General features: G+C 35.2%; 4 protein-coding genes and 1 non-coding gene across 6 annotated transcripts; 2 read left to right on the forward strand and 3 right to left on the reverse strand.

Moving 5' to 3' along the window:
• Positions 1-1,492: 1,492 nt before the first annotated feature.
• Positions 1,493-4,166, forward strand: LOC105117324 (actin). Its single transcript, XM_011014942.1, has 5 exons — positions 1,493-1,582; positions 1,874-1,943; positions 2,043-2,436; positions 2,864-3,477; positions 3,780-4,166. The coding sequence occupies exons 2-5, from the start codon at positions 1,884-1,886 to the stop codon at positions 3,843-3,845; spliced, it is 1,134 nt and encodes a 377-aa protein (XP_011013244.1). The 5' UTR covers positions 1,493-1,582; positions 1,874-1,883; the 3' UTR covers positions 3,846-4,166.
• Positions 4,167-4,934: 768 nt separating this feature from the next.
• LOC105117325 (probable protein phosphatase 2C 68) lies at positions 4,935-8,827 on the reverse strand. Its single transcript, XM_011014943.1, has 5 exons — positions 8,666-8,827; positions 7,854-8,176; positions 6,762-7,126; positions 5,626-5,862; positions 4,935-5,535 (listed from the first exon to the last, which is right to left on the reverse strand). The coding sequence occupies exons 2-5, from the start codon at positions 8,164-8,166 to the stop codon at positions 5,266-5,268; spliced, it is 1,185 nt and encodes a 394-aa protein (XP_011013245.1). The 5' UTR covers positions 8,167-8,176; positions 8,666-8,827; the 3' UTR covers positions 4,935-5,265.
• Positions 8,828-10,897: 2,070 nt separating this feature from the next.
• LOC105117326 (uncharacterized) lies at positions 10,898-11,834 on the reverse strand. Its single transcript, XM_011014944.1, has 2 exons — positions 11,420-11,834; positions 10,898-11,254 (listed from the first exon to the last, which is right to left on the reverse strand). The coding sequence occupies exons 1-2, from the start codon at positions 11,783-11,785 to the stop codon at positions 11,165-11,167; spliced, it is 456 nt and encodes a 151-aa protein (XP_011013246.1). The 5' UTR covers positions 11,786-11,834; the 3' UTR covers positions 10,898-11,164.
• Positions 11,835-12,472: 638 nt separating this feature from the next.
• Positions 12,473-18,087, reverse strand: LOC105117328 (DNA polymerase delta small subunit-like). 2 transcript variants are annotated; one of them, XM_011014946.1, is made up of 14 exons: positions 17,977-18,087; positions 17,715-17,844; positions 16,995-17,101; positions 16,746-16,872; positions 16,074-16,181; positions 15,405-15,520; positions 15,234-15,311; positions 14,809-14,877; positions 14,621-14,692; positions 14,435-14,526; positions 14,229-14,356; positions 13,948-14,049; positions 13,774-13,841; positions 12,473-12,951 (listed from the first exon to the last, which is right to left on the reverse strand). In XM_011014946.1, the coding sequence occupies exons 1-14, from the start codon at positions 18,040-18,042 to the stop codon at positions 12,892-12,894; spliced, it is 1,323 nt and encodes a 440-aa protein (XP_011013248.1). In that variant the 5' UTR covers positions 18,043-18,087; the 3' UTR covers positions 12,473-12,891. The 2 variants fall into 2 exon arrangements, with proteins under 2 accessions (XP_011013248.1, XP_011013247.1); XM_011014945.1 differs by having other exon boundaries at positions 15,234-15,317.
• Positions 18,088-18,148: 61 nt separating this feature from the next.
• TRNAA-UGC (transfer RNA alanine (anticodon UGC)) lies at positions 18,149-18,221 on the forward strand. Its single transcript has one exon. It is a non-coding gene; the product is annotated as a tRNA-Ala (tRNA).
• Positions 18,222-18,280: the final 59 nt, after the last annotated feature.

Here is an 18,280-nt window from a genome sequence, read left to right on the forward strand (position 1 = left end):
TTTTTGTTACCTTCACAAAGACTAATTTGCTTCCTTGTGCTACGAGAATACAGTAATAATTATTTTTAAAAATATATTTAAATAATATTTTATATTTTAAAAAATTATTTTTAATATTTAAATAATTAAAAATATAAAATTATATTTTTTAAAAAATAAATATTTTTAGAAACCCAGTTCATACAATAATTTTAAAAAGCTCATGTCTTTTCTCACTGAAAGAGAATTTTCAAGAATGTAGGTCCTATTTGTTTGCTGAAAAATAGTTTTTTTAGAAATAAATTACTTTTTAATATTTGGTAGTATAATAAAAAATAAGTTAGGAAATAATTTTCAGTATTTGGTTATGTCATGAAAAATAAGCTGGAAAATAACTTATTAATATTTTATTTTTTTTCAAACTTATTAAAATAATAAGAAACAAATCTTACAAATTAAATAGTTGAATAATAATGAAATTGAAAAAAATATAATTTTATAAATTATCTCAAATAAAATAAATAATAATCAAAATAATAGAGATCAAATTTAAAAAATTTAAAAAATTAAAAGATGAAGAAATTAAAATAATAATAATCAACATTTCATAAATTATTTCAAATAAAATAAGTAACAATCAAAAGAATCAAGATCAAATTTGATAGATAAAAAATTTCAATAAAAAATGATAAAGAAAAAGCAAATAGAAATTATAAAAATAAGGACCAATGTTAATATAAAAATTAAATTTTAAGAGATGAAATTAAAAAATAAATATTCAAAACAAAATATATATAGCAATCAAAAGTTTAAAGATCAAATTTGATATAATCAGCAAATAATGATATTTCTAAATTTTTTATAATTTTCAGAAAGTGTTTTTCATCCAAATTTTCTAGAAAAACACTTTTCTGAAAACCAAGCCAATTTTTTTTTTGACTAAAAAGTATTTTCCGTTGATTAATTTTCTTAACAGCAAACAAACACAAAAAAATTTAGAAAGTAATTTTCTGGAAATCACTTTCTAGAAAACAAATACAGTTAAAAAGAAAAACACTTTCCTGAAAATCAAGTTAATTTTTTTTATTAAAAAATATTTTTTGTTAACCAGAAAATATTTTCATTAACCAAAATTATTTTTAATTAACCAACTTTTTTTAATAATAAAAAAATTTAAAAAATAATTTTTTTAAAAAACAAACATGCCCCTCGACTCAAAATGAGATAAACAATGAACCGGTCAAATTGAGATTTGAGAGAGTGGTCAAGAAATTTAACAAAAACCCACAATTAAAATGCCCTTGTTTTATGATCCAAAGTTACAGGAGGCATGACGACAATCCCAAGAGCAAATCCGTCCATACGAGCAAAACAACTGAAAGTGAGCCAGCTGTTTACACAGTGAGCGTGACGCGTCATGGGGTCCGTAGATCAGATTACGAGAACCAACGGCCAAGATCAATTCAAAGAAAATTTGAGGTTCATTTAAGCTGAATTTCATTTGAGGCTGAAATTTCATTTCACATCTTCCCCTTTTTTAAAACTAGAGGGCGGGTACCTTGAACAGACGCCCACGCGGAGATCGAATCCAGATTTCTAAACGGTATTTCATTTGAGTTTCATTATTCTCTTTGTTAATCTGGGGTTAGCTTAGAATCCAGCATTATCGATTCTAACAATCAAAAGACTTTATCTTTAAATGTGGGCTAATTCAAGGTCTTGATCTTTGATGTGATTTTATCAAAATGAATATTCAGATTTTGATTGTTACTTGTAAAAAGGAAATGGGATATTTTTATTTTTGGATTTTTTTTGTCAAAATAGTACATTAGATTGTTGTGATTCCCTATTTCTATAGCATTTTAATGTAAAGTTGGCATTTTCAATGTGGCAGGTGAGAGGAAATGGCAGAGAGTGAAGATATTCAGCCTCTTGTTTGCGACAATGGTACCGGAATGGTCAAGGTATTAAGCTAGATTCATTTATGATCTATTTTGGAGTTAAGATTCGATTCTTAAAGCGATATTGGTAGCGATTGCTGATTTGGGCTGGAAATTTTTTAGGCTGGGTTTGCCGGAGACGATGCACCAAGGGCTGTTTTCCCTAGCATTGTGGGTCGCCCACGCCACACCGGTGTGATGGTTGGTATGGGTCAAAAGGATGCGTATGTTGGTGATGAGGCACAATCAAAGAGAGGTATTTTGACTTTGAAATACCCAATTGAGCATGGTATTGTTAGCAATTGGGATGATATGGAGAAGATTTGGCATCACACCTTCTACAATGAGCTCCGTGTGGCTCCTGAAGAGCATCCGGTTCTCCTTACAGAAGCTCCTCTTAATCCCAAAGCCAATCGTGAGAAAATGACCCAGATCATGTTTGAGACCTTCAACACTCCCGCGATGTACGTTGCTATCCAGGCTGTCCTTTCCCTTTATGCCAGTGGTCGTACAACTGGTAAGTGATACAATCCATTATGTATCTGCTTTTTGTTCAAATAGATGCATGTTAAAACGTTGTTATTGGCTTATTGCATTGCAAGTTTTCAGAATAAAATGGAGTTGTACTAATTGATTGATAAACAAAATATATGGGAAAGAAGCACATCTAGATCAAGAAAAAAAATGAAATGTGTTACTGGGAACTTGTCAAGCCCTCAATATTTCTAACTTGTAAGTTGGCACAACGTATTTCACCCGTTGTCACAACCGCAGTTCGTTTTGGAAATTTTATATGATATCTACCGGGATCATGATCATGAAAACCAAAGAAGTTTCTTCAACAAGCATATAGTTTATCCAGCTTGGTGATTTACAACTGGACTGTTCAATTATAGAGAAATGATATGAATTGATACTTTTCACTATCAATGTGTTTTGGCTAGGTATTGTTCTGGACTCTGGAGATGGCGTGAGTCACACAGTTCCCATCTATGAAGGCTATGCCCTCCCACATGCCATTCTACGTCTTGACCTGGCAGGCCGTGATCTCACTGATGCCCTAATGAAAATCTTGACTGAACGTGGCTACTCTTTCACCACCACTGCAGAGCGTGAAATTGTAAGGGACATGAAGGAGAAATTAGCCTACATTGCTCTTGATTATGAGCAAGAGCTGGAGACAGCAAAGACCAGCTCATCTGTTGAGAAGAGCTATGAGCTTCCAGATGGACAGGTTATCACCATTGGAGCTGAAAGATTCCGTTGTCCAGAGGTCCTCTTCCAACCATCCATGATAGGGATGGAAGCTGCTGGCATACATGAAACAACATACAATTCTATCATGAAGTGTGATGTTGATATTAGGAAGGATCTCTATGGCAATATTGTTCTCAGTGGTGGCTCTACTATGTTCCCAGGCATTGCTGATAGGATGAGCAAGGAAATTACAGCATTGGCTCCCAGTAGCATGAAGATTAAGGTGGTTGCACCACCAGAAAGGAAGTACAGTGTCTGGATAGGAGGCTCCATTTTGGCATCCCTCAGCACCTTCCAGCAGGTACCGTGTCTATTTCTTATATATTTGGGCAGTAAACAGGATCGAACTTTAAACCTGATTCTGCACATTTTGATGTCTTCATTGTTATGCCTGTGTTGTATTGTTTAGCATCATTATATATTAAATGCTTAACAATATGAAATTTTAATTGCAATGATTGGAAGGATTTACTAGAATAATAGTGAAGCTTCAGATGGACATTGAGTAGTTAGAAGTTATATCTGAATTCATGATCAGGTACGACACTTCTGGACCGTGCTTTTCTAATCTGGTTGGAGAAACTTGCTTTCTTTTGAGTGCAGATGTGGATTGCAAAGGCAGAGTATGATGAGTCCGGTCCATCAATTGTGCACAGGAAGTGCTTCTAATCATGCAAAGCAAGAGGCTATTGGTCAAACACATACTTTATACACTTTGTATTACAAAAGGCTTCCAATCAAGTGGTTGCAAAATTATCTTCGCATTTCGTTTCCTCATTCGCTCTTTCATCTTGTGATTTGCTCCGTCAAAGTCTGAACAAAAAAAAATGAGGTCGAGTGGAAAAATTCAAGATTTGAATTTTTTACTTTGTTATTTGATTTGTAGAAGAGTTGCGGAATCTAACTGATTTGGTTTGGGTTAATTTCGGATTCATTACTTTATTGTTTCTTTAAGAAATTTTTATGAAATAAAACCAGTATTTATATTCATATACATGTGTACTTGCAACTCAAATGTTCTCTCTGAATCATTGCATGATTACCTTTGGTGGATGAGAAGAACTTTTGTTTGTTTTGTTATTCACTTTCTGGTCAATGTACCAACAAATGCTCGAGTGAATACACACACAAAACAATCAGGATTTTTATTGAAGACATGTTAAAGTCTTCTCAAGGGGGTTGGAGAAGGAATTGTTATTCTGTGAAAATGTCCTCAGCTGCTGTTAGTCATTATGAAGTGTCTCTGCGTTTCTCATAAAAAAATCAATTGCTGGAGCTTCGAATATAGCAGCTTGTTGATCATATGTTAATGGCGATAGACCCAGCAGAAGTGGTGCATGGAGAACGGGCGTTTCTGTAGCATCTCTCAATATAGACGATCGTGGAAGGCTGTACAAGAGTGCGATGCCAGCAAGATTTATCTACCTGTGCAATTGAAATGAACGCTATTCCTGAAGAAAATATTCAGTGGCACTTGGCTTCTTGTCAGTACATGGAGTGACTTGAAAACCACACAACCATACCAGATGGAGCCATTGCAGCACGAGTGAATTTTGGGCGGAGCTCAATTTGCATGGAAATGTTTTGAAGCTTAAATGTTACTGTTAGTTGAATGGTACAAAGGTAGGCTTGGAGAATTGTTAACTTCATTTAAAATTATGTCAGCGGATCATGCTGTATAATCATTCATTATTATTGGTTTGAAACAATACGAATCCAATCATTTTGCTCCATTAGGTTGCAATACTTCTACATCAATAGAAATTAACCAGACGAACACACTTTTTTATTGAAACATGGCGTATGAATAGCACAAACTTCAGGTGTATACGTCCCACATGTCAAACCCAAAAAACTGTAACTTCCCTCGTAAGAATTTCAACATGGAGCACAGTATCAGAGTGAAAGAAATCAGGCTCGACGGCCCACAAAAACTTGGAAAAGAGAAGGGGGAGGTACCAGCACTATAAGATATAAGAAGTTGCAAAAAAGCAGAAAAGAAGAAAAGGGAACTGACAGCAGAAACTTGCCAAGTTTGCTCCTTCGACTAGGCTACTGGACTGCCCATTTCAAGTGCCCAGATGCTCGTTTAGATGATGGACCGGGCATCAGCGTCAACTCCTTGAAGAAAGTTAAAGTTTGATGGTCCAACACTGTCGATAAACCCTCGCACTGACATCTCTGGCACAGATGTACTATTTCCTAGCAACTCATGGTCTATAAAGATCACAACTACTGTTATATCATCATGAAAAAAACGCCTGACCCCCCTATCAACCTTCTTAAGATCATCATACCTCATCACCCTCTTCCTAGCTGCCATGTGTAGAGCTGCTCTGACTAGTCTCCTTGCACTTCCCTGACATTTAAAGAAAATAGGAGCAAAATATCAGTGTCTTGAATTTAAAAGGCCAAAAAGAAACTGGGTGCAATAAGAGAGAATACATACAGCTCGTGGATTATTGTACACAATCTCCACTGCCTCCTGGTTTGTTAGGTGTTCCCACAGCCCATCGGATGCAAATATGACAAATTTATCATTGGGTCGTAAAACCCTTGAGTATATGGATGGTTCCGATGTTAGGACAGGCCGACGAATGGGTTCAGGGAGGTGAAATCGTGGAAAAGAAGGATCAAGAGAAAACTCAGGCCGCTTCAAGTATGCATCACCTATAGATCTAGATACCTACGCAATTCAACAAGAGAAACCAGAAGGAAATACAACTAATTAACACTGGGGAAAATTGACTGATATGAATGGGGTAAACAGAAAAACTAACATGAAACTAAAAAAGATATTAACTTCAAGATAAATAAATTTCAATCTTGGAAAAAAGGTCTCTTATCTTCAGTAGTTTGCAGAATGAGCATAGCACGTAAGGTATACATGCACATGCAACATATATACTCTGAAAGGTTGAGTTTCATTTATATGATAGTGGTGAAATGGTAAAAGAAAATCTGACCAGCGTTTGAATATTGCTCTTTTATTCTACACCTTCCCGGAAGAGGGAATTCCAGAAAAAAGGGGCTACCATATTCAGATTCAGATTGTCTCACTATGAGGATTGCTTCCAGGTAGCAAACCTCCACTGGTAAATATCAGCTAACCAAGTAATTTTCCTTTTTGAAGTGTCCTGAACTAGGTAAATGTATGGTTTTAAGAAAATGATTTGCTGGAAAACTGAAAAAGGAAGTGAAGGAGAGAGGGAGTGAGGATTTTGATAAAGATGAGAATTCCAAGCTTGTATTTGTGCCAGTATCTCTATATCATTTTCCTAACTTTTTCAGAAGCATTGGTTAAGCAATAATGAATCAGAATTGTTCACGAATGCAATCCTAGATAATTGAAATATGGTGACTTTTTCTAGCATATGTTATTCTGCATTATGTAAAAAAATGTGGGACCCTCAGCTAGAGAATGAAAAATTATAAACACCAAAATTTGTATCCACTTGCTTAAGGAAGCGAGACATTTTCCAGATTGAAGAACAACTTTAAGAGAGAATGAATTGAAGAGACAGTGAGTATGCATCATAATTTCAAAGTGAGAAGGCAGTTAATAACCTAAGAATAGAAGCAAACCTGAATAATGCCTTTGATTCGCCATACTCCATGCTTCATAACAACAATATGTGAATCATCTGGATGCAAGGATTTTAGTTCTTGTCTAACCTCTTCCATACTAGCATTATGATCCCTGGTCAACTGCTCGGCAACTATCTTATTCGATCTACCTAAAGAGCCAATTACAGCTCGAGAATCACCGAGATTAGCAACAAATAATGTCCCTCTCCAGATGACTCCAACCAAGCAACAAGATCCAACTGCTGCAATCAATGGTTTTATTCCGCATGACCTACGGACAAGAGTAAGAAACCCATCCTCAGTTGAAGAGACGGCACTTATAAGGATTTCTTCAGAGATGGTTCCTCTTTCTCTGGCATGCCCTACAAAGCAATAATTGCTCATGGTTCATCACATAGAGAATGTTGCCTGGAAAAGCATTAAATATAATACATGTCGTAACAGTTTCAACACTGAAAGCATTATTTACTTCCTTTTCCGTAATTCTTTTCCCAAAAACAAATAATCGGTGACGAGCTACCACACAATGGACCATGTTCAATTTTGGTAATCAACCATCATCACGGACATGCACAAAACTACGGAGCAGGCTGAAGAAGCATCCATCCACATAACCATCATAATGAAAACCACTCTTACCAGTTACCATAGATCTTCAAAATTTTGCCTTACAATACTAAACTTAACCAAACAAACTAATGTAAAAACAGCAACACTAGAAGTAGTTGACACTGGCAACAATCACTCACAAGAAATCAATTCGACTCGCAACAAAACAATAATTAAATTCATAGAGAAACCAATCAGATTGTATCGAAGAGATGTACAAATTCCTTCAAATTGACACCAGCCACAAAAGTAAACAGATTCACCTAGTCAAACCCCATACTTACAATCAATTCCACCAAAAAGCCAATAAAACTAACAGACAAAATCCAAACTTGTTCTAAAGCATATAAAATCAATTCACATTCACATTAACATCACACGTAAAACTACTAATCATACAACAAAAGTCATCTCAACTCAACAACTAAGCACAAGAACAAACCTGAAAATTAACAAAAAAAGAAGAAAAAAAAAACTCACTCATGAGATTTAAGAACAAATGGTCAGATATGAACCGAGACGCATCAGGTCCACCATGACCATCATAAACACCAATAAAAGTAGCATCACGACCAGTCTCTACTTGACTATGATCTTCAATAACCTCATTGGCTTGAACCACAGCAAAAGAGAACTCTCCAAAAGAGTGTTTCTCAAGGTCTCTAGACCATAGAAGAGAGTCGGCAGTAGTAGAATCATCATCATCATTTAAAATGTCATCCTTGCTCATACGTGCATATTGCCTCCCTGGTCTCCAACAAGCCATTGCTATTCTTGTTAGCCACGACAACATCCCTCATTTCCTGTTGAGAAACAAAACAAAACAAAACCCACTTTTTTTAATTAAATAAATAAACCGTTTGGCCTAGATATTGTATAGATTGAGAGTTTTCAAGATTTGGGTCAATAAAGATTCGAGCTTCGAGATAGAAACCTCGAAAGAAAGGGGTCAAAGCAAGGCAATGTAAAGAGAACTGTGAGATTTTAATAATTCAAGAACAAGAAACTACAAAAGATTGATGGTCCATGTTGGGGAGACTGGGAGTGAGAGTGAAGAGTGAAAAAATTTGCAGACTTTGGCTCAGAGAGAGAGAGAGAGACTGGATAAAGATCTGGACTTCGGGCAGTTAAGACGAAAAGGGGAGAGCTGCGGAGGGGAAAGTTGACAATGGGTTTGGTTTTTTGTTTGTTTGTTTTTTTCTCTCTTCTTCTACTACTTCTCTGTTGTGTTGTGTTTTTTTTTTAAATATTATTATTATTAAAAGAGACAAAGAGAGCAGAAGTCCACTTACCTTTGGTCTTCTTCTTCAAAACTTGAACTAAAATTGTAGACATCTAAATGCTATAGTTTGCTTACAGATTGCTGGGAGTGATGAACCTTGCATGAGAAAAATTGTATGTGCTCGCTTGGTGTGGGAGCCTCCTTGTATGAAATGAAAGATATGTATTCATTTGGGCAAGTCCCTTTAATAAGGGAAATGACCTTTTATAAGATTCGATATTTGATAAGATTTCAGCCTATCGAGTGAAAACTTATCAATTTGGTTGAATTATACGACAATATGATGGATTTTTAATTTTTAGAAATGTATTAATATAATTTTTAATTTTTAAAAATTATTTTTAATACTATCATATTAAAATAATTCAAAAATATAAAAAAATTAATTAAAAAAAACATATTAAATTTTAATGAAACACCATTTAAATCTAAAAAGATAATCTAGATTGTCTATATATTACAATAATCCACAAAAGCAAAAATGTTATAAATCTACGACAATAAAATTCATTAGCAAAAATCTGCAAGTGATCATTAGAGTGATTATAAAGATGCAAACACTTTACTCAAACCCTAACCATTATAGCAAATCTTCATTACCAAACTGGTTTTGGTAAGGTTTTAGCAGCTAATACATCATTGTGATCTTTAATCATTTGCAAGCTATGGACCAAACAAGCAATTTAGATGATGGGAATGAGGATGCTCTATGCTAGTAGTTAATAAGTAACATATTCTCTTCAGTTCAAGATGTTAAAAATCCAAGTCTCTCTTGGCTCTCATGCCTGCCTCTGCATTTCACAGAATCAAATAAGAAAAAGGGACTGGGGAGTGAGGAAGAAGGGAGGGGGTGACAAGCTCAACATGGCCAAGGCAATCTTAACCATCCAATCCAATGAAATGGCTTTGATATAAGACGTGTGTGATTGAGTAGGTGGAATGGCAATTACAACTTTGCTGTTCGTATTAATAGAGGGGAGGAAGACAAGCAAGTGTGGTAGAGGCAAGTTGTTTTCCATAATCTAAAGGTTAGGGCAAACACTTGAGACATGTGACATGGGCTCTTTTGGATCACATGACCGTCATTGTATTTTGGTTTTTTACCTGCGAATCTCCTCCAATCTATTTCTAGCTAAGAATTGCCAACAACATCATTGCAATAAAAGATATGGTTGATTTCTTCACTGTACATTATCAGATGAAAAAGGGTTTTTCTTTTTGCTTGAAAATATACTCCTAGGTGTGTGGTGCGGCGACTTTGAAAATGAAAAAGTAGTTCCTGTTGGTTGAGTTTTCTGCTCTAGCCATTTTATAGGTCTAATCTAGCCTAGCTACCAGCGATTTGCCGATGCTCTTGCCTTAAGGTGATAGGTCTAATCTAGCCTAGCTACCGGCAAATGGACTTAGGTGATAGGTCTAATCTAGCCTAGCTACCAGCGATTCGTCGATGCTCTTTGCCTTAGACTTATGTGAGAAATTATATGTGACTTGGGTGAATGGAGCATAGAACTAACCAATGGATCAGGAGGTGACAAAGAGAGATGAACTTTTGAAGGCTATTACTGCTGGGATCGTGTAATTAGCATCTTGTGATCTTTTCATGGCCCATCAATTTGATTTGATAACGAATAAGATTTGCTGATGTATAGATTAATAACATATGTTATTTGGATACACTTCATCGATCATGGACGTTGGACCCCTTGGCCATGGATTCTGGACCCATTTCATCGAATAATAATAATAACAACAATAAGATAGTGTCATCGTACATGAAAAATATATCTCCCAAAAGCTAGTTGATTTTATCAAATAATAACAACAACAACAAGAAGACAACATCATTGTACATGAAAAATATATCCTCCAAGAGCTAGTGACAGTCACTAATCATGTGTTGTTCTGCGTTTCTTAGCTTAGTTGCAGGGGTATGTTTAATAATATTTATTTTATTTTTAAAAGTTAAGGCATGTTTGATAATATGATTGGCTGTGATTTAAAATATTTTTTATTTAAAAAAATATTAAAATAATTTTTATTTAAAAAAATATTAAAATAATTTTTTATTTAAAAAATATTAAAATAATTTTTATTTAAAAAAATATTAAAATAATTTTTAAAATTATTCCAACATAGCACATAAAAGAAATTTAAAAAAATAAAAAATAATTAATTTTAAATATAAAATATTTAAATTTTAAAGAAACGCGTCCGTCACTAATACAATTGGCAAGAAAGATAGAAGGAGTGGTAAGATTTCTTGATTATCTCACCTCCTTATTATTACATTCTCACAGCAGTTGCTGTGGTGAAGACAACAAGAGGAAAAAAATATAAAAGCAAGATTGATCGACTTGGAATTTAGCTTGAAGCTTGAAAACTAATATGAGTAAAAAAAGAAATGTGTGAATTTGATGTTTGATATTAACAAAAATTAAACCTCCTTCTCTCTCTGTTTTTCTTTTTTTAAGTTCATACTTAAATAACTGCTACTTAAATATACCACGAGCTAGATCATATCGTTAATCAAACGCCTGTGTCGATTGTAATGCTTCTCCATGAGTACTTTTGAGGCTCCTTCTACAGTCCTGCGCCATGTCTGCATTGTGAGAAGTTTTGATTAGTAAAATAAAACATGTGGATCCAGATTCGAACCAACAACACCAATCAAAAAAAGTAAATAAATTTTCGAGAACGCTATTAGTAGTTAATGAGATATTGCTCTAATGATGAATGACTGGAGAATAGTAGGAGAACGTCTCACCTTTTCAATGGAAGCCAAGATTGACTTGCTCTTGGTATCCCTTGCTTTGAGCTGTAACCTTCCGATCCCAAGTTGCCTCAGCAATACAGATTTCCTTGTCACCGGATGAAGAAGTGACCTCCTCTCTACTAAGCTGGAACTCGACTTACAATGTGATGGACTTTCGCATAAATTACCACTTTCGAGATCCCTTCTTGTCTTCCTCCTTTTTGTCCTTTTTAACACCCTCGCCAGCTCCAATTTCTTAGCATCATTAGCATCATCATCACTCATTTCTTCCGCAAATTTCCTCAGCAACTCATCCGAAGATTTCTTGGTTACATGTTGAACTGTAGTACTACTAGAGTCATTATTAACAGTGCCCATTTTGAAGAGAGAGAGAGAGAGACAGGAAGAGGGTGATTGAGAGATAAGAGGGGTAATGTCATGGTGACAGGGAAATGTGTATATATGGAGGAGCTGGTTTTGTAGGGTAGTGACTTTGGTGTTATGTGAGAAATGGACCGTTGAGAAACAGGGATGATTTGAATAATTGAAATAGAAAATATAGCCGTTAGAGGAGGGAATAATGGGGTTAACTGGACAATAAGTTGGCATTGACATGGGATTTATTGGTGATTGACAATGATAAGATTTACATTAATTCGGACTTCGACTAGAAATGCGCGCCACGCATGTTCTTGCTGATAAAATTGTCAGTAGCAAGGTTGGGTGTTTTTTTTGTTTTTCCCCTGAGAGGAGGGAATGGAACATGTAATAAGAATCGGGCTGCCCATGATTGGGGATTTGACAGGATGGGCTTGCTTACCAGGTATTGTTTTGTGCCACCCAATTGATTTATCGAATGCTACTAAAGTCTATTCATGCAAACGAGACTGCCATAAAAATGCCTTTGCACTCAACGTTTTATCGGTGACGTGCTTTGAGTAGAGGAAAAAGCTCATTGACCGCTAGTTCCATTTTGTGAAATGATTATTATCATCATGTTGAATGATAGAGGGCCTTCTATGAATTCATGGCTACAGAAGTTGTCATCATGTTCATCAAGACCTAAGCAGCTCAAGCCCACTCTCAAAAGAGGGAGATTTGTGAAACTAGAACTATAATCATGGAGTTCAATTGTGCCCTGAAAAACAACAAAGTTCAGACAATGACAATACGTGCACCATTCCTTTCAGGTACCGCAATGCGTCCCTGGAATTTTAAGTTCAGAAAGGTTCACCTACATTTCAAAATGTACAAGACCTACATACAATTCACAAGAAGGCCCTCCAAAATTACAAAACATCCTGCAAGAAAGAAATACCGTCTAGGCAGTTGGAAAACCTGCTGGCAGACATCTTCCGATGGAGATTATGTATAGTCCAATTAATCTACTGGTGGCAGGCTTCAGACAGTGCATTAGGCAGTGATAACGTCCTAGCAGTTCTAGTCCCTTCAGTAACACAGATATCATACATCATAGAACGTTTTTAAGGGCTGAATTGAGCACCAAAACTGAGAGTATGGCATTCCAGATTTCTCAAATTAAGCTGCAAAATGTATGAAAATTACTGTTAATGGCAAACATTGTTGAAAGAGAAGTTCATAGAAAGAAACTGAAAAGAAGAAAAGCTACAAACTTTGTGCTCCCTATCTCACAACACTTGAGTGATGAAACTACATTTTTGTGCCCATTTCTAACTATTAATCTCTCTTATCATTCTTTGGTGAGTTTCCCTACTAAACGAATGGACCAAAATTTAAAATGTAAAGAGGATTGGTAATCAGAGGCCTTGTTCAGGCAGAACTACAAATGTAATATAGTTTCACGTATCTAATCTAGAGTCATTTTAACATTGTTATTAGCAGTGTAATAATATTAACCAAGTAACGCTGATGATTTTAACATTCCTTATTGTCCCACCAAATCCGTCTCTTGCTTTCATCTTTCTGATAAACTTATTTGAGTAAACAAAAATAAATTAACTAAACAATCCTAAAATGTAGGTTAAATGATTCTATCTTTCATCTTTCTGACAATAGACTTATCTTCTCTCTTTCTTTTTTTAATTTTAACATAAGCGTTTTTTACTTCCCTTCTAAAAGAAAAAAAAAAACAGAAGATCCATAATGCCGACCACAACCGGTTTGCAATGGAGGCTTTGTTGTTGTTATAAAACAAATGAAACAAAAAGATAAGTAAATCAGAAAGAGGAGGAATTACATATCTTCCAAATCCAGGAAAGGAACAAAATGCAAGACATGGATCCACATCTAATCATGCATGCTAAAAGTTTGCATAATAAAGTTCAGGTATGGTTGTTTCAGATCCTTAATAACTTTGAGAATTATAATAACATACAAAAACTTACCACAACCGCAATTCCAGTATTACAGAATTTAGGAATGGAAATAAGTCTCACAAACTGCCCTTCTGAACCTGCAATTTAAGGCAACATTAAATCTAACTGTAAATTTAAGAAAATTCAACTACAGATTAGACCTGTTTTTCCTTATTTATTATGTATGAGTTCATGAGAGAATACCGTTTAAAATGCGAGTTCCATATTTATCTTGGTTACCAACAAAGTAAACATGCGGACAGCTCTCAATCAAAAAAGGATCTTTATCAGTGAAAGGGTAACAACCTGAAAGACATTGATTAGAGTGGATTCTTGAACTAGGAGCTCATGGAAGAAATCAGAATTTTAATTGCAAGTATTCCTGTTCTCTTTGTTTGAATATAGTGTTATCTAAGTTTTCAAACAATCAAGCTAACATAAGAAAAATGAAAAATGAATCGCCAAATCATAGCAGGTGCTTCTACCGAGTGTGTTAGGTGCTGTTGGTGCCAGATGCCTCCACTTTAATGTCCTTTCCATTAATTCAAGCTCATCCCTTGCTTCTGAATACTTCTTAAGATCATCAATGTTCTGGCCTGATGTTCCAAGAAACCTGAAACGGACCAAAAACAATTGTCAAAAGGCATCTAATTATCACAATTCATTGTTGAATTATGCACTCATTTCTTACCTGACACCATCAAGCTCAAAACAATGAGGATTAGTACACGAATTAAAAGTGTTATACGCTCTTGATCCAGGAAAAAGGCATCTGTTCAAAGGCTGAAAAGAAATGGATAGAGAAAAAAATCTTTCAAGTTGAAGTGAGGATGCACATAAATTCCCAAAAGAAGGAAAAACATAAGAAAGGGCAAACCTGTTGAGGTAAAGCGAAGTTTGCTGGATCATTAGATCCTGGCATGATATCCACAGACACACCTGCAGCAATCTAAACAGAGGTTTTAAACAATGAGACCATGACAAACAGATCCAAAAGAAAGACAAAATGGGAGAACAAAACGTAAATAAAAGTTGTTAGTTATCAGTCAAAATAACAAAAACAACCTGAGTCAACAAAATATCCAGCTCCTGAACTGGTTCAGAGAGCCTAGATTGATCCTTTGAAGCTAAATTCTGCCAAAATGACCAAGGGACAAACATTGTTTAGGTGACATGACATAAAAAATCCCATTAAATATTTGAGCCCATAAAGCAAATTATTTACATGTTTTTAATTCTTATAATAGTTGGTTAGTATGCACTCTCTCTCCCCTCCAGACATTAATATCTCATTCAGGTTTAATCAATATTGCAAAAATAGCATCGCTACCATCAGAGCACTAGCTTTCACTTTTGCACCATTTCAAACAGGTAGGAAAATACAAAGACAATAGCACAGAGCATCTTATGAAAAGATGAGACAAGAATTGAAAAGGAAAACTTCAGATCTGAACATGCACAAAGTAGACAGAAAATATATAAAATGTTACCTGTCCATTTAGAAGACCAGATGGAATTTCCACTGAATTACCTGCAAACACAACATGAACTATCTCTGCCGCAATACCCTGTTCCTGGTCATTTAAGGATTTTAAGAATGCAAGATAAGCAGAACAACCTTTGGGAGAGGGGGGGGGGTGTAGGAAAGAAACTGTAAAAACCTGATCATCTCCCAGATGTCCTGTTATATGATCCACAAGAAGCTGAAATTGGAGAGGATTTGATTTGCTGCTTCCAACACTTACACCAGAAACAAAAACAACATACTTGTCCTCGCCTGTGAATAATAAGTGCCAGGTCTAAAAGACAATTTGACTTCCAAAAGAAGAGTAAAAGGAGGGGCTTCCAAAAGATGACATGGTAAATGGAATGCAAATATCGAACTTAAGAATGGACAAAGTCTACTCTGTTCAAATGGGCATTAAGTGATTCATCTACAAAGGAAGCAACTTGGAATTCCCATTTGGTGTTTCAACAGCTAAGTAGGTGTCTGGACGACATTTTTATGATCTTTCAAGTAATATTTTGTGAAATTAGTCCCAGATGCATTTCTCATATGTTACAATCCCTTGTAACAGAAACTCCATGCTAATTCCAAAATACTTCTGTCTATATAATCTTTTTTCTGTTAATTTCAAATTTATCTTCAGTTGTATGTAATTCTTTTAATTCTAAAGCACGTATAGATGATGATTACAATGCAGATGAATACATCTTCAAAAACACTTAATGAATAAGGATGTGATAACCAAGAAACAGAAAGATTTGTATATATCTGATCCAAGTAGAAATCATGAATATGGATGCCAGAAATATAATTTATATCATACTTGATTTAAGTTGGGGCTCCATTTGTGGTGCTAAACCAGCTTCAAAGACATCCAGAACCAAAAAGTCACCAGCAGTAGTTTCCTTTCCATGCAAAGCAACGACACCGCCTATCAAATGCATCATATCAATGTGAAACCGGTTTGTGAGACAAATAAAATATTCAAAATCATATTGCTCAAAAGGTTGTGGAAAACAAGTATTTCCATGTACGCTTGTTTGGAAGTGTGATAGGGGTTGCTTTTTAAAGTGTTTTTCACTTGGAAATGCATCAAAATAATCTTTTTTATTTTTTAAAATTTATTTGACATGAACACATTAAAACAATCCAAAAATATCAAAAAAAATATGAAGCTAAAAAAAATTCATAATTTTTCAAAAATATGGTTGGACATCAATGCCAAACAAGGCTAGCCGTCCACACAATTCCAGTCCAACCACAGATTCATCATTAAATACAAAAGCATGAGGAGACCGAAATTATTACCACACGATTTTCATGTCATAGAAAGATAATGCTTGACAAAAACATGAACACAACAACTGGAAAAAACAGTGATTAAGCAGGCTTTACCAATTTGTTCCAAAACAAAAAAAGTTGTACCTCTCTAATAGCTTCCAACAAACTGCATTTGACCTCACAAGAATTTATTATTTTTGTACATGAGAGGTACCTGTAACATATTTTGAAGGTGAAAGCACTGTGCCACCAAGCTTAACCCTTCCACTTTCATCTTCCAAAACCAAATGATCATCCGGATGCATGAAGTTGTGAGGCTTGACAAGAGGCACTGCAGATCTCTGCACATTGCACTCAAGTTTAAAAAATCAAACACCCTTGCAACGTACAATTTCTTTCTCAATTTCAAGAAAAAAAGATATAAATGACAACGTCATGAAATTCATTATTAACAACCAAATACCTCCTTAGAATATTCATCAAGGACACAAGGTTTAAGTTTCATGTGCTTGTACAGGGTCCCAACAATGATGCATTCCTTGCCTTCTTCCAACCCCAAAACTGTACAAACTACAACAAAAAGAAGCTGGTCAATAAAGACCACTCCATGCATCTTATAACAATGTCACATCATCACATCATTAAGAATCCAAACTACCTACATCCAAGACCTTTACAAATGAGGGAAAAGAAGAAATTGAAAAATACACCACTCAGGAAATTTACCAACACCATGTACAATTGGCCTCTGTCAATCAACATATCAAACCTCACAACCAATTCCATTGAAATTCTAGGAGCAATTACAGAAAGACAAATTTTCCAAATTTTCTATGAAATAAATCAACAAAAACCAACAAAAAAATATACCAAAACCCTAAGCCCTAAATACCACCATAACCTACAGATTCCCTCTTACCTACCAACCAATCAGCAAAATAACAAGAAACCCACATAAAACCCCAACTTTACTCTTAAAGACAACTCAGTTAAAAATTAAAATGCTCTAAGAGAAACATATCAGAAATTACTCCTCCCCCACATCCAAAATTACAACCCTAAATCCATAAGTAAGCTAAAAACACAAATCAAACACACATCACCTAATAAAAAAAAAAGAAGAAAACTTTAACTTCAATTCAACAAGGGGAAAAAAAGGAAAGAAAGAAAGAAAGAGAGGTACCAGGGACATGGGGTTTCCAATGGGTAATGAGCGAGTAAAGCAGTGTTCTCATCAAGTGAAGACGAGCAAAGTAAATTTGACTATATTGCTGGCCTCTATAGGTCTCGTTTTGAATATCAAAGGTCTCATCCTGCAATTTTAGCAATTATAAGTTCACACTTCCTAGAAAACAAAAGGAAAAAGAAAGAAACTAATGACATTTTTGGGACGTAAAAGAAACTGAAGAAGAATGAGAAAGAAAGAGATAATGGGAAATAGCGACCAGAGATTGGTAAGCGGAATGCTTTCTCTGGATATTTTTCTCTCTGTCGATTTCCATTCCAGTCATGGCGGGAAAACGGAAACAAGTAGCGGCAGCAGCCAACACTGAGATTATATAAGTTTGTGCTCAAATATATTAGCTATATAAAATGTTCCTAGGGAATTCACAAGATGGGGATGTAGCTCAAATGGTAGAGCGCTCGCTTTGCATGCGAGAGGCACGGGGTTCGATCCCCCGCATCTCCATTATATCGTCTCAGGATTGCTTTGTTCCTGGTTTTACCTCATTTTGCTTAGCTGGTGGG

Source organism: Populus euphratica, unplaced genomic scaffold (assembly GCF_000495115.2).
Source record: "Populus euphratica unplaced genomic scaffold, PopEup_1.0 scaffold1298.1, whole genome shotgun sequence".
In the NCBI taxonomy this organism is placed as follows: Eukaryota; Viridiplantae; Streptophyta; class Magnoliopsida; order Malpighiales; family Salicaceae; genus Populus; species Populus euphratica.

What these genes read in the sequence shown, in the direction of transcription:
- LOC105117324 (XM_011014942.1), top strand. Translation starts at nt 1,884, where the DNA reads ATGGCAGAGAGTGAAGATATTCAGCCTCTTGTTTGCGACAATGGTACC. An exon ending in ATGGTACCGGAATGGTCAAG is followed by an intron (nt 1,944 to 2,042) that starts GTATTAAGCTAG and finishes GAAATTTTTTAG; the next exon opens with GCTGGGTTTGCCGGAGACGA. An exon ending in CCCTCAGCACCTTCCAGCAG is followed by an intron (nt 3,478 to 3,779) that starts GTACCGTGTCTA and finishes TTTTGAGTGCAG; the next exon opens with ATGTGGATTGCAAAGGCAGA.
- LOC105117325 (XM_011014943.1), bottom strand. Translation starts at nt 8,166, where the DNA reads ATGTTGTCGTGGCTAACAAGAATAGCAATGGCTTGTTGGAGACCAGGG. An exon ending in GAATCAAAGGCATTATTCAG is followed by an intron (nt 5,863 to 6,761) that starts GTTTGCTTCTAT and finishes TGAATTGCGTAG; the next exon opens with GTATCTAGATCTATAGGTGA. An exon ending in TGTACAATAATCCACGAGCT is followed by an intron (nt 5,536 to 5,625) that starts GTATGTATTCTC and finishes TTTAAATGTCAG; the next exon opens with GGAAGTGCAAGGAGACTAGT.
- LOC105117326 (XM_011014944.1), bottom strand. Translation starts at nt 11,785, where the DNA reads ATGGGCACTGTTAATAATGACTCTAGTAGTACTACAGTTCAACATGTA. An exon ending in TCTTGGCTTCCATTGAAAAG is followed by an intron (nt 11,255 to 11,419) that starts GTGAGACGTTCT and finishes CTCACAATGCAG; the next exon opens with ACATGGCGCAGGACTGTAGA.
- LOC105117328 (XM_011014945.1), bottom strand. Translation starts at nt 18,042, where the DNA reads ATGACTGGAATGGAAATCGACAGAGAGAAAAATATCCAGAGAAAGCAT. An exon ending in GACATCTGGGAGATGATCAG is followed by an intron (nt 15,318 to 15,404) that starts GTTTTTACAGTT and finishes TTAAATGACCAG; the next exon opens with GAACAGGGTATTGCGGCAGA. An exon ending in TTTGAGCTTGATGGTGTCAG is followed by an intron (nt 14,357 to 14,434) that starts GTAAGAAATGAG and finishes GGTCCGTTTCAG; the next exon opens with GTTTCTTGGAACATCAGGCC.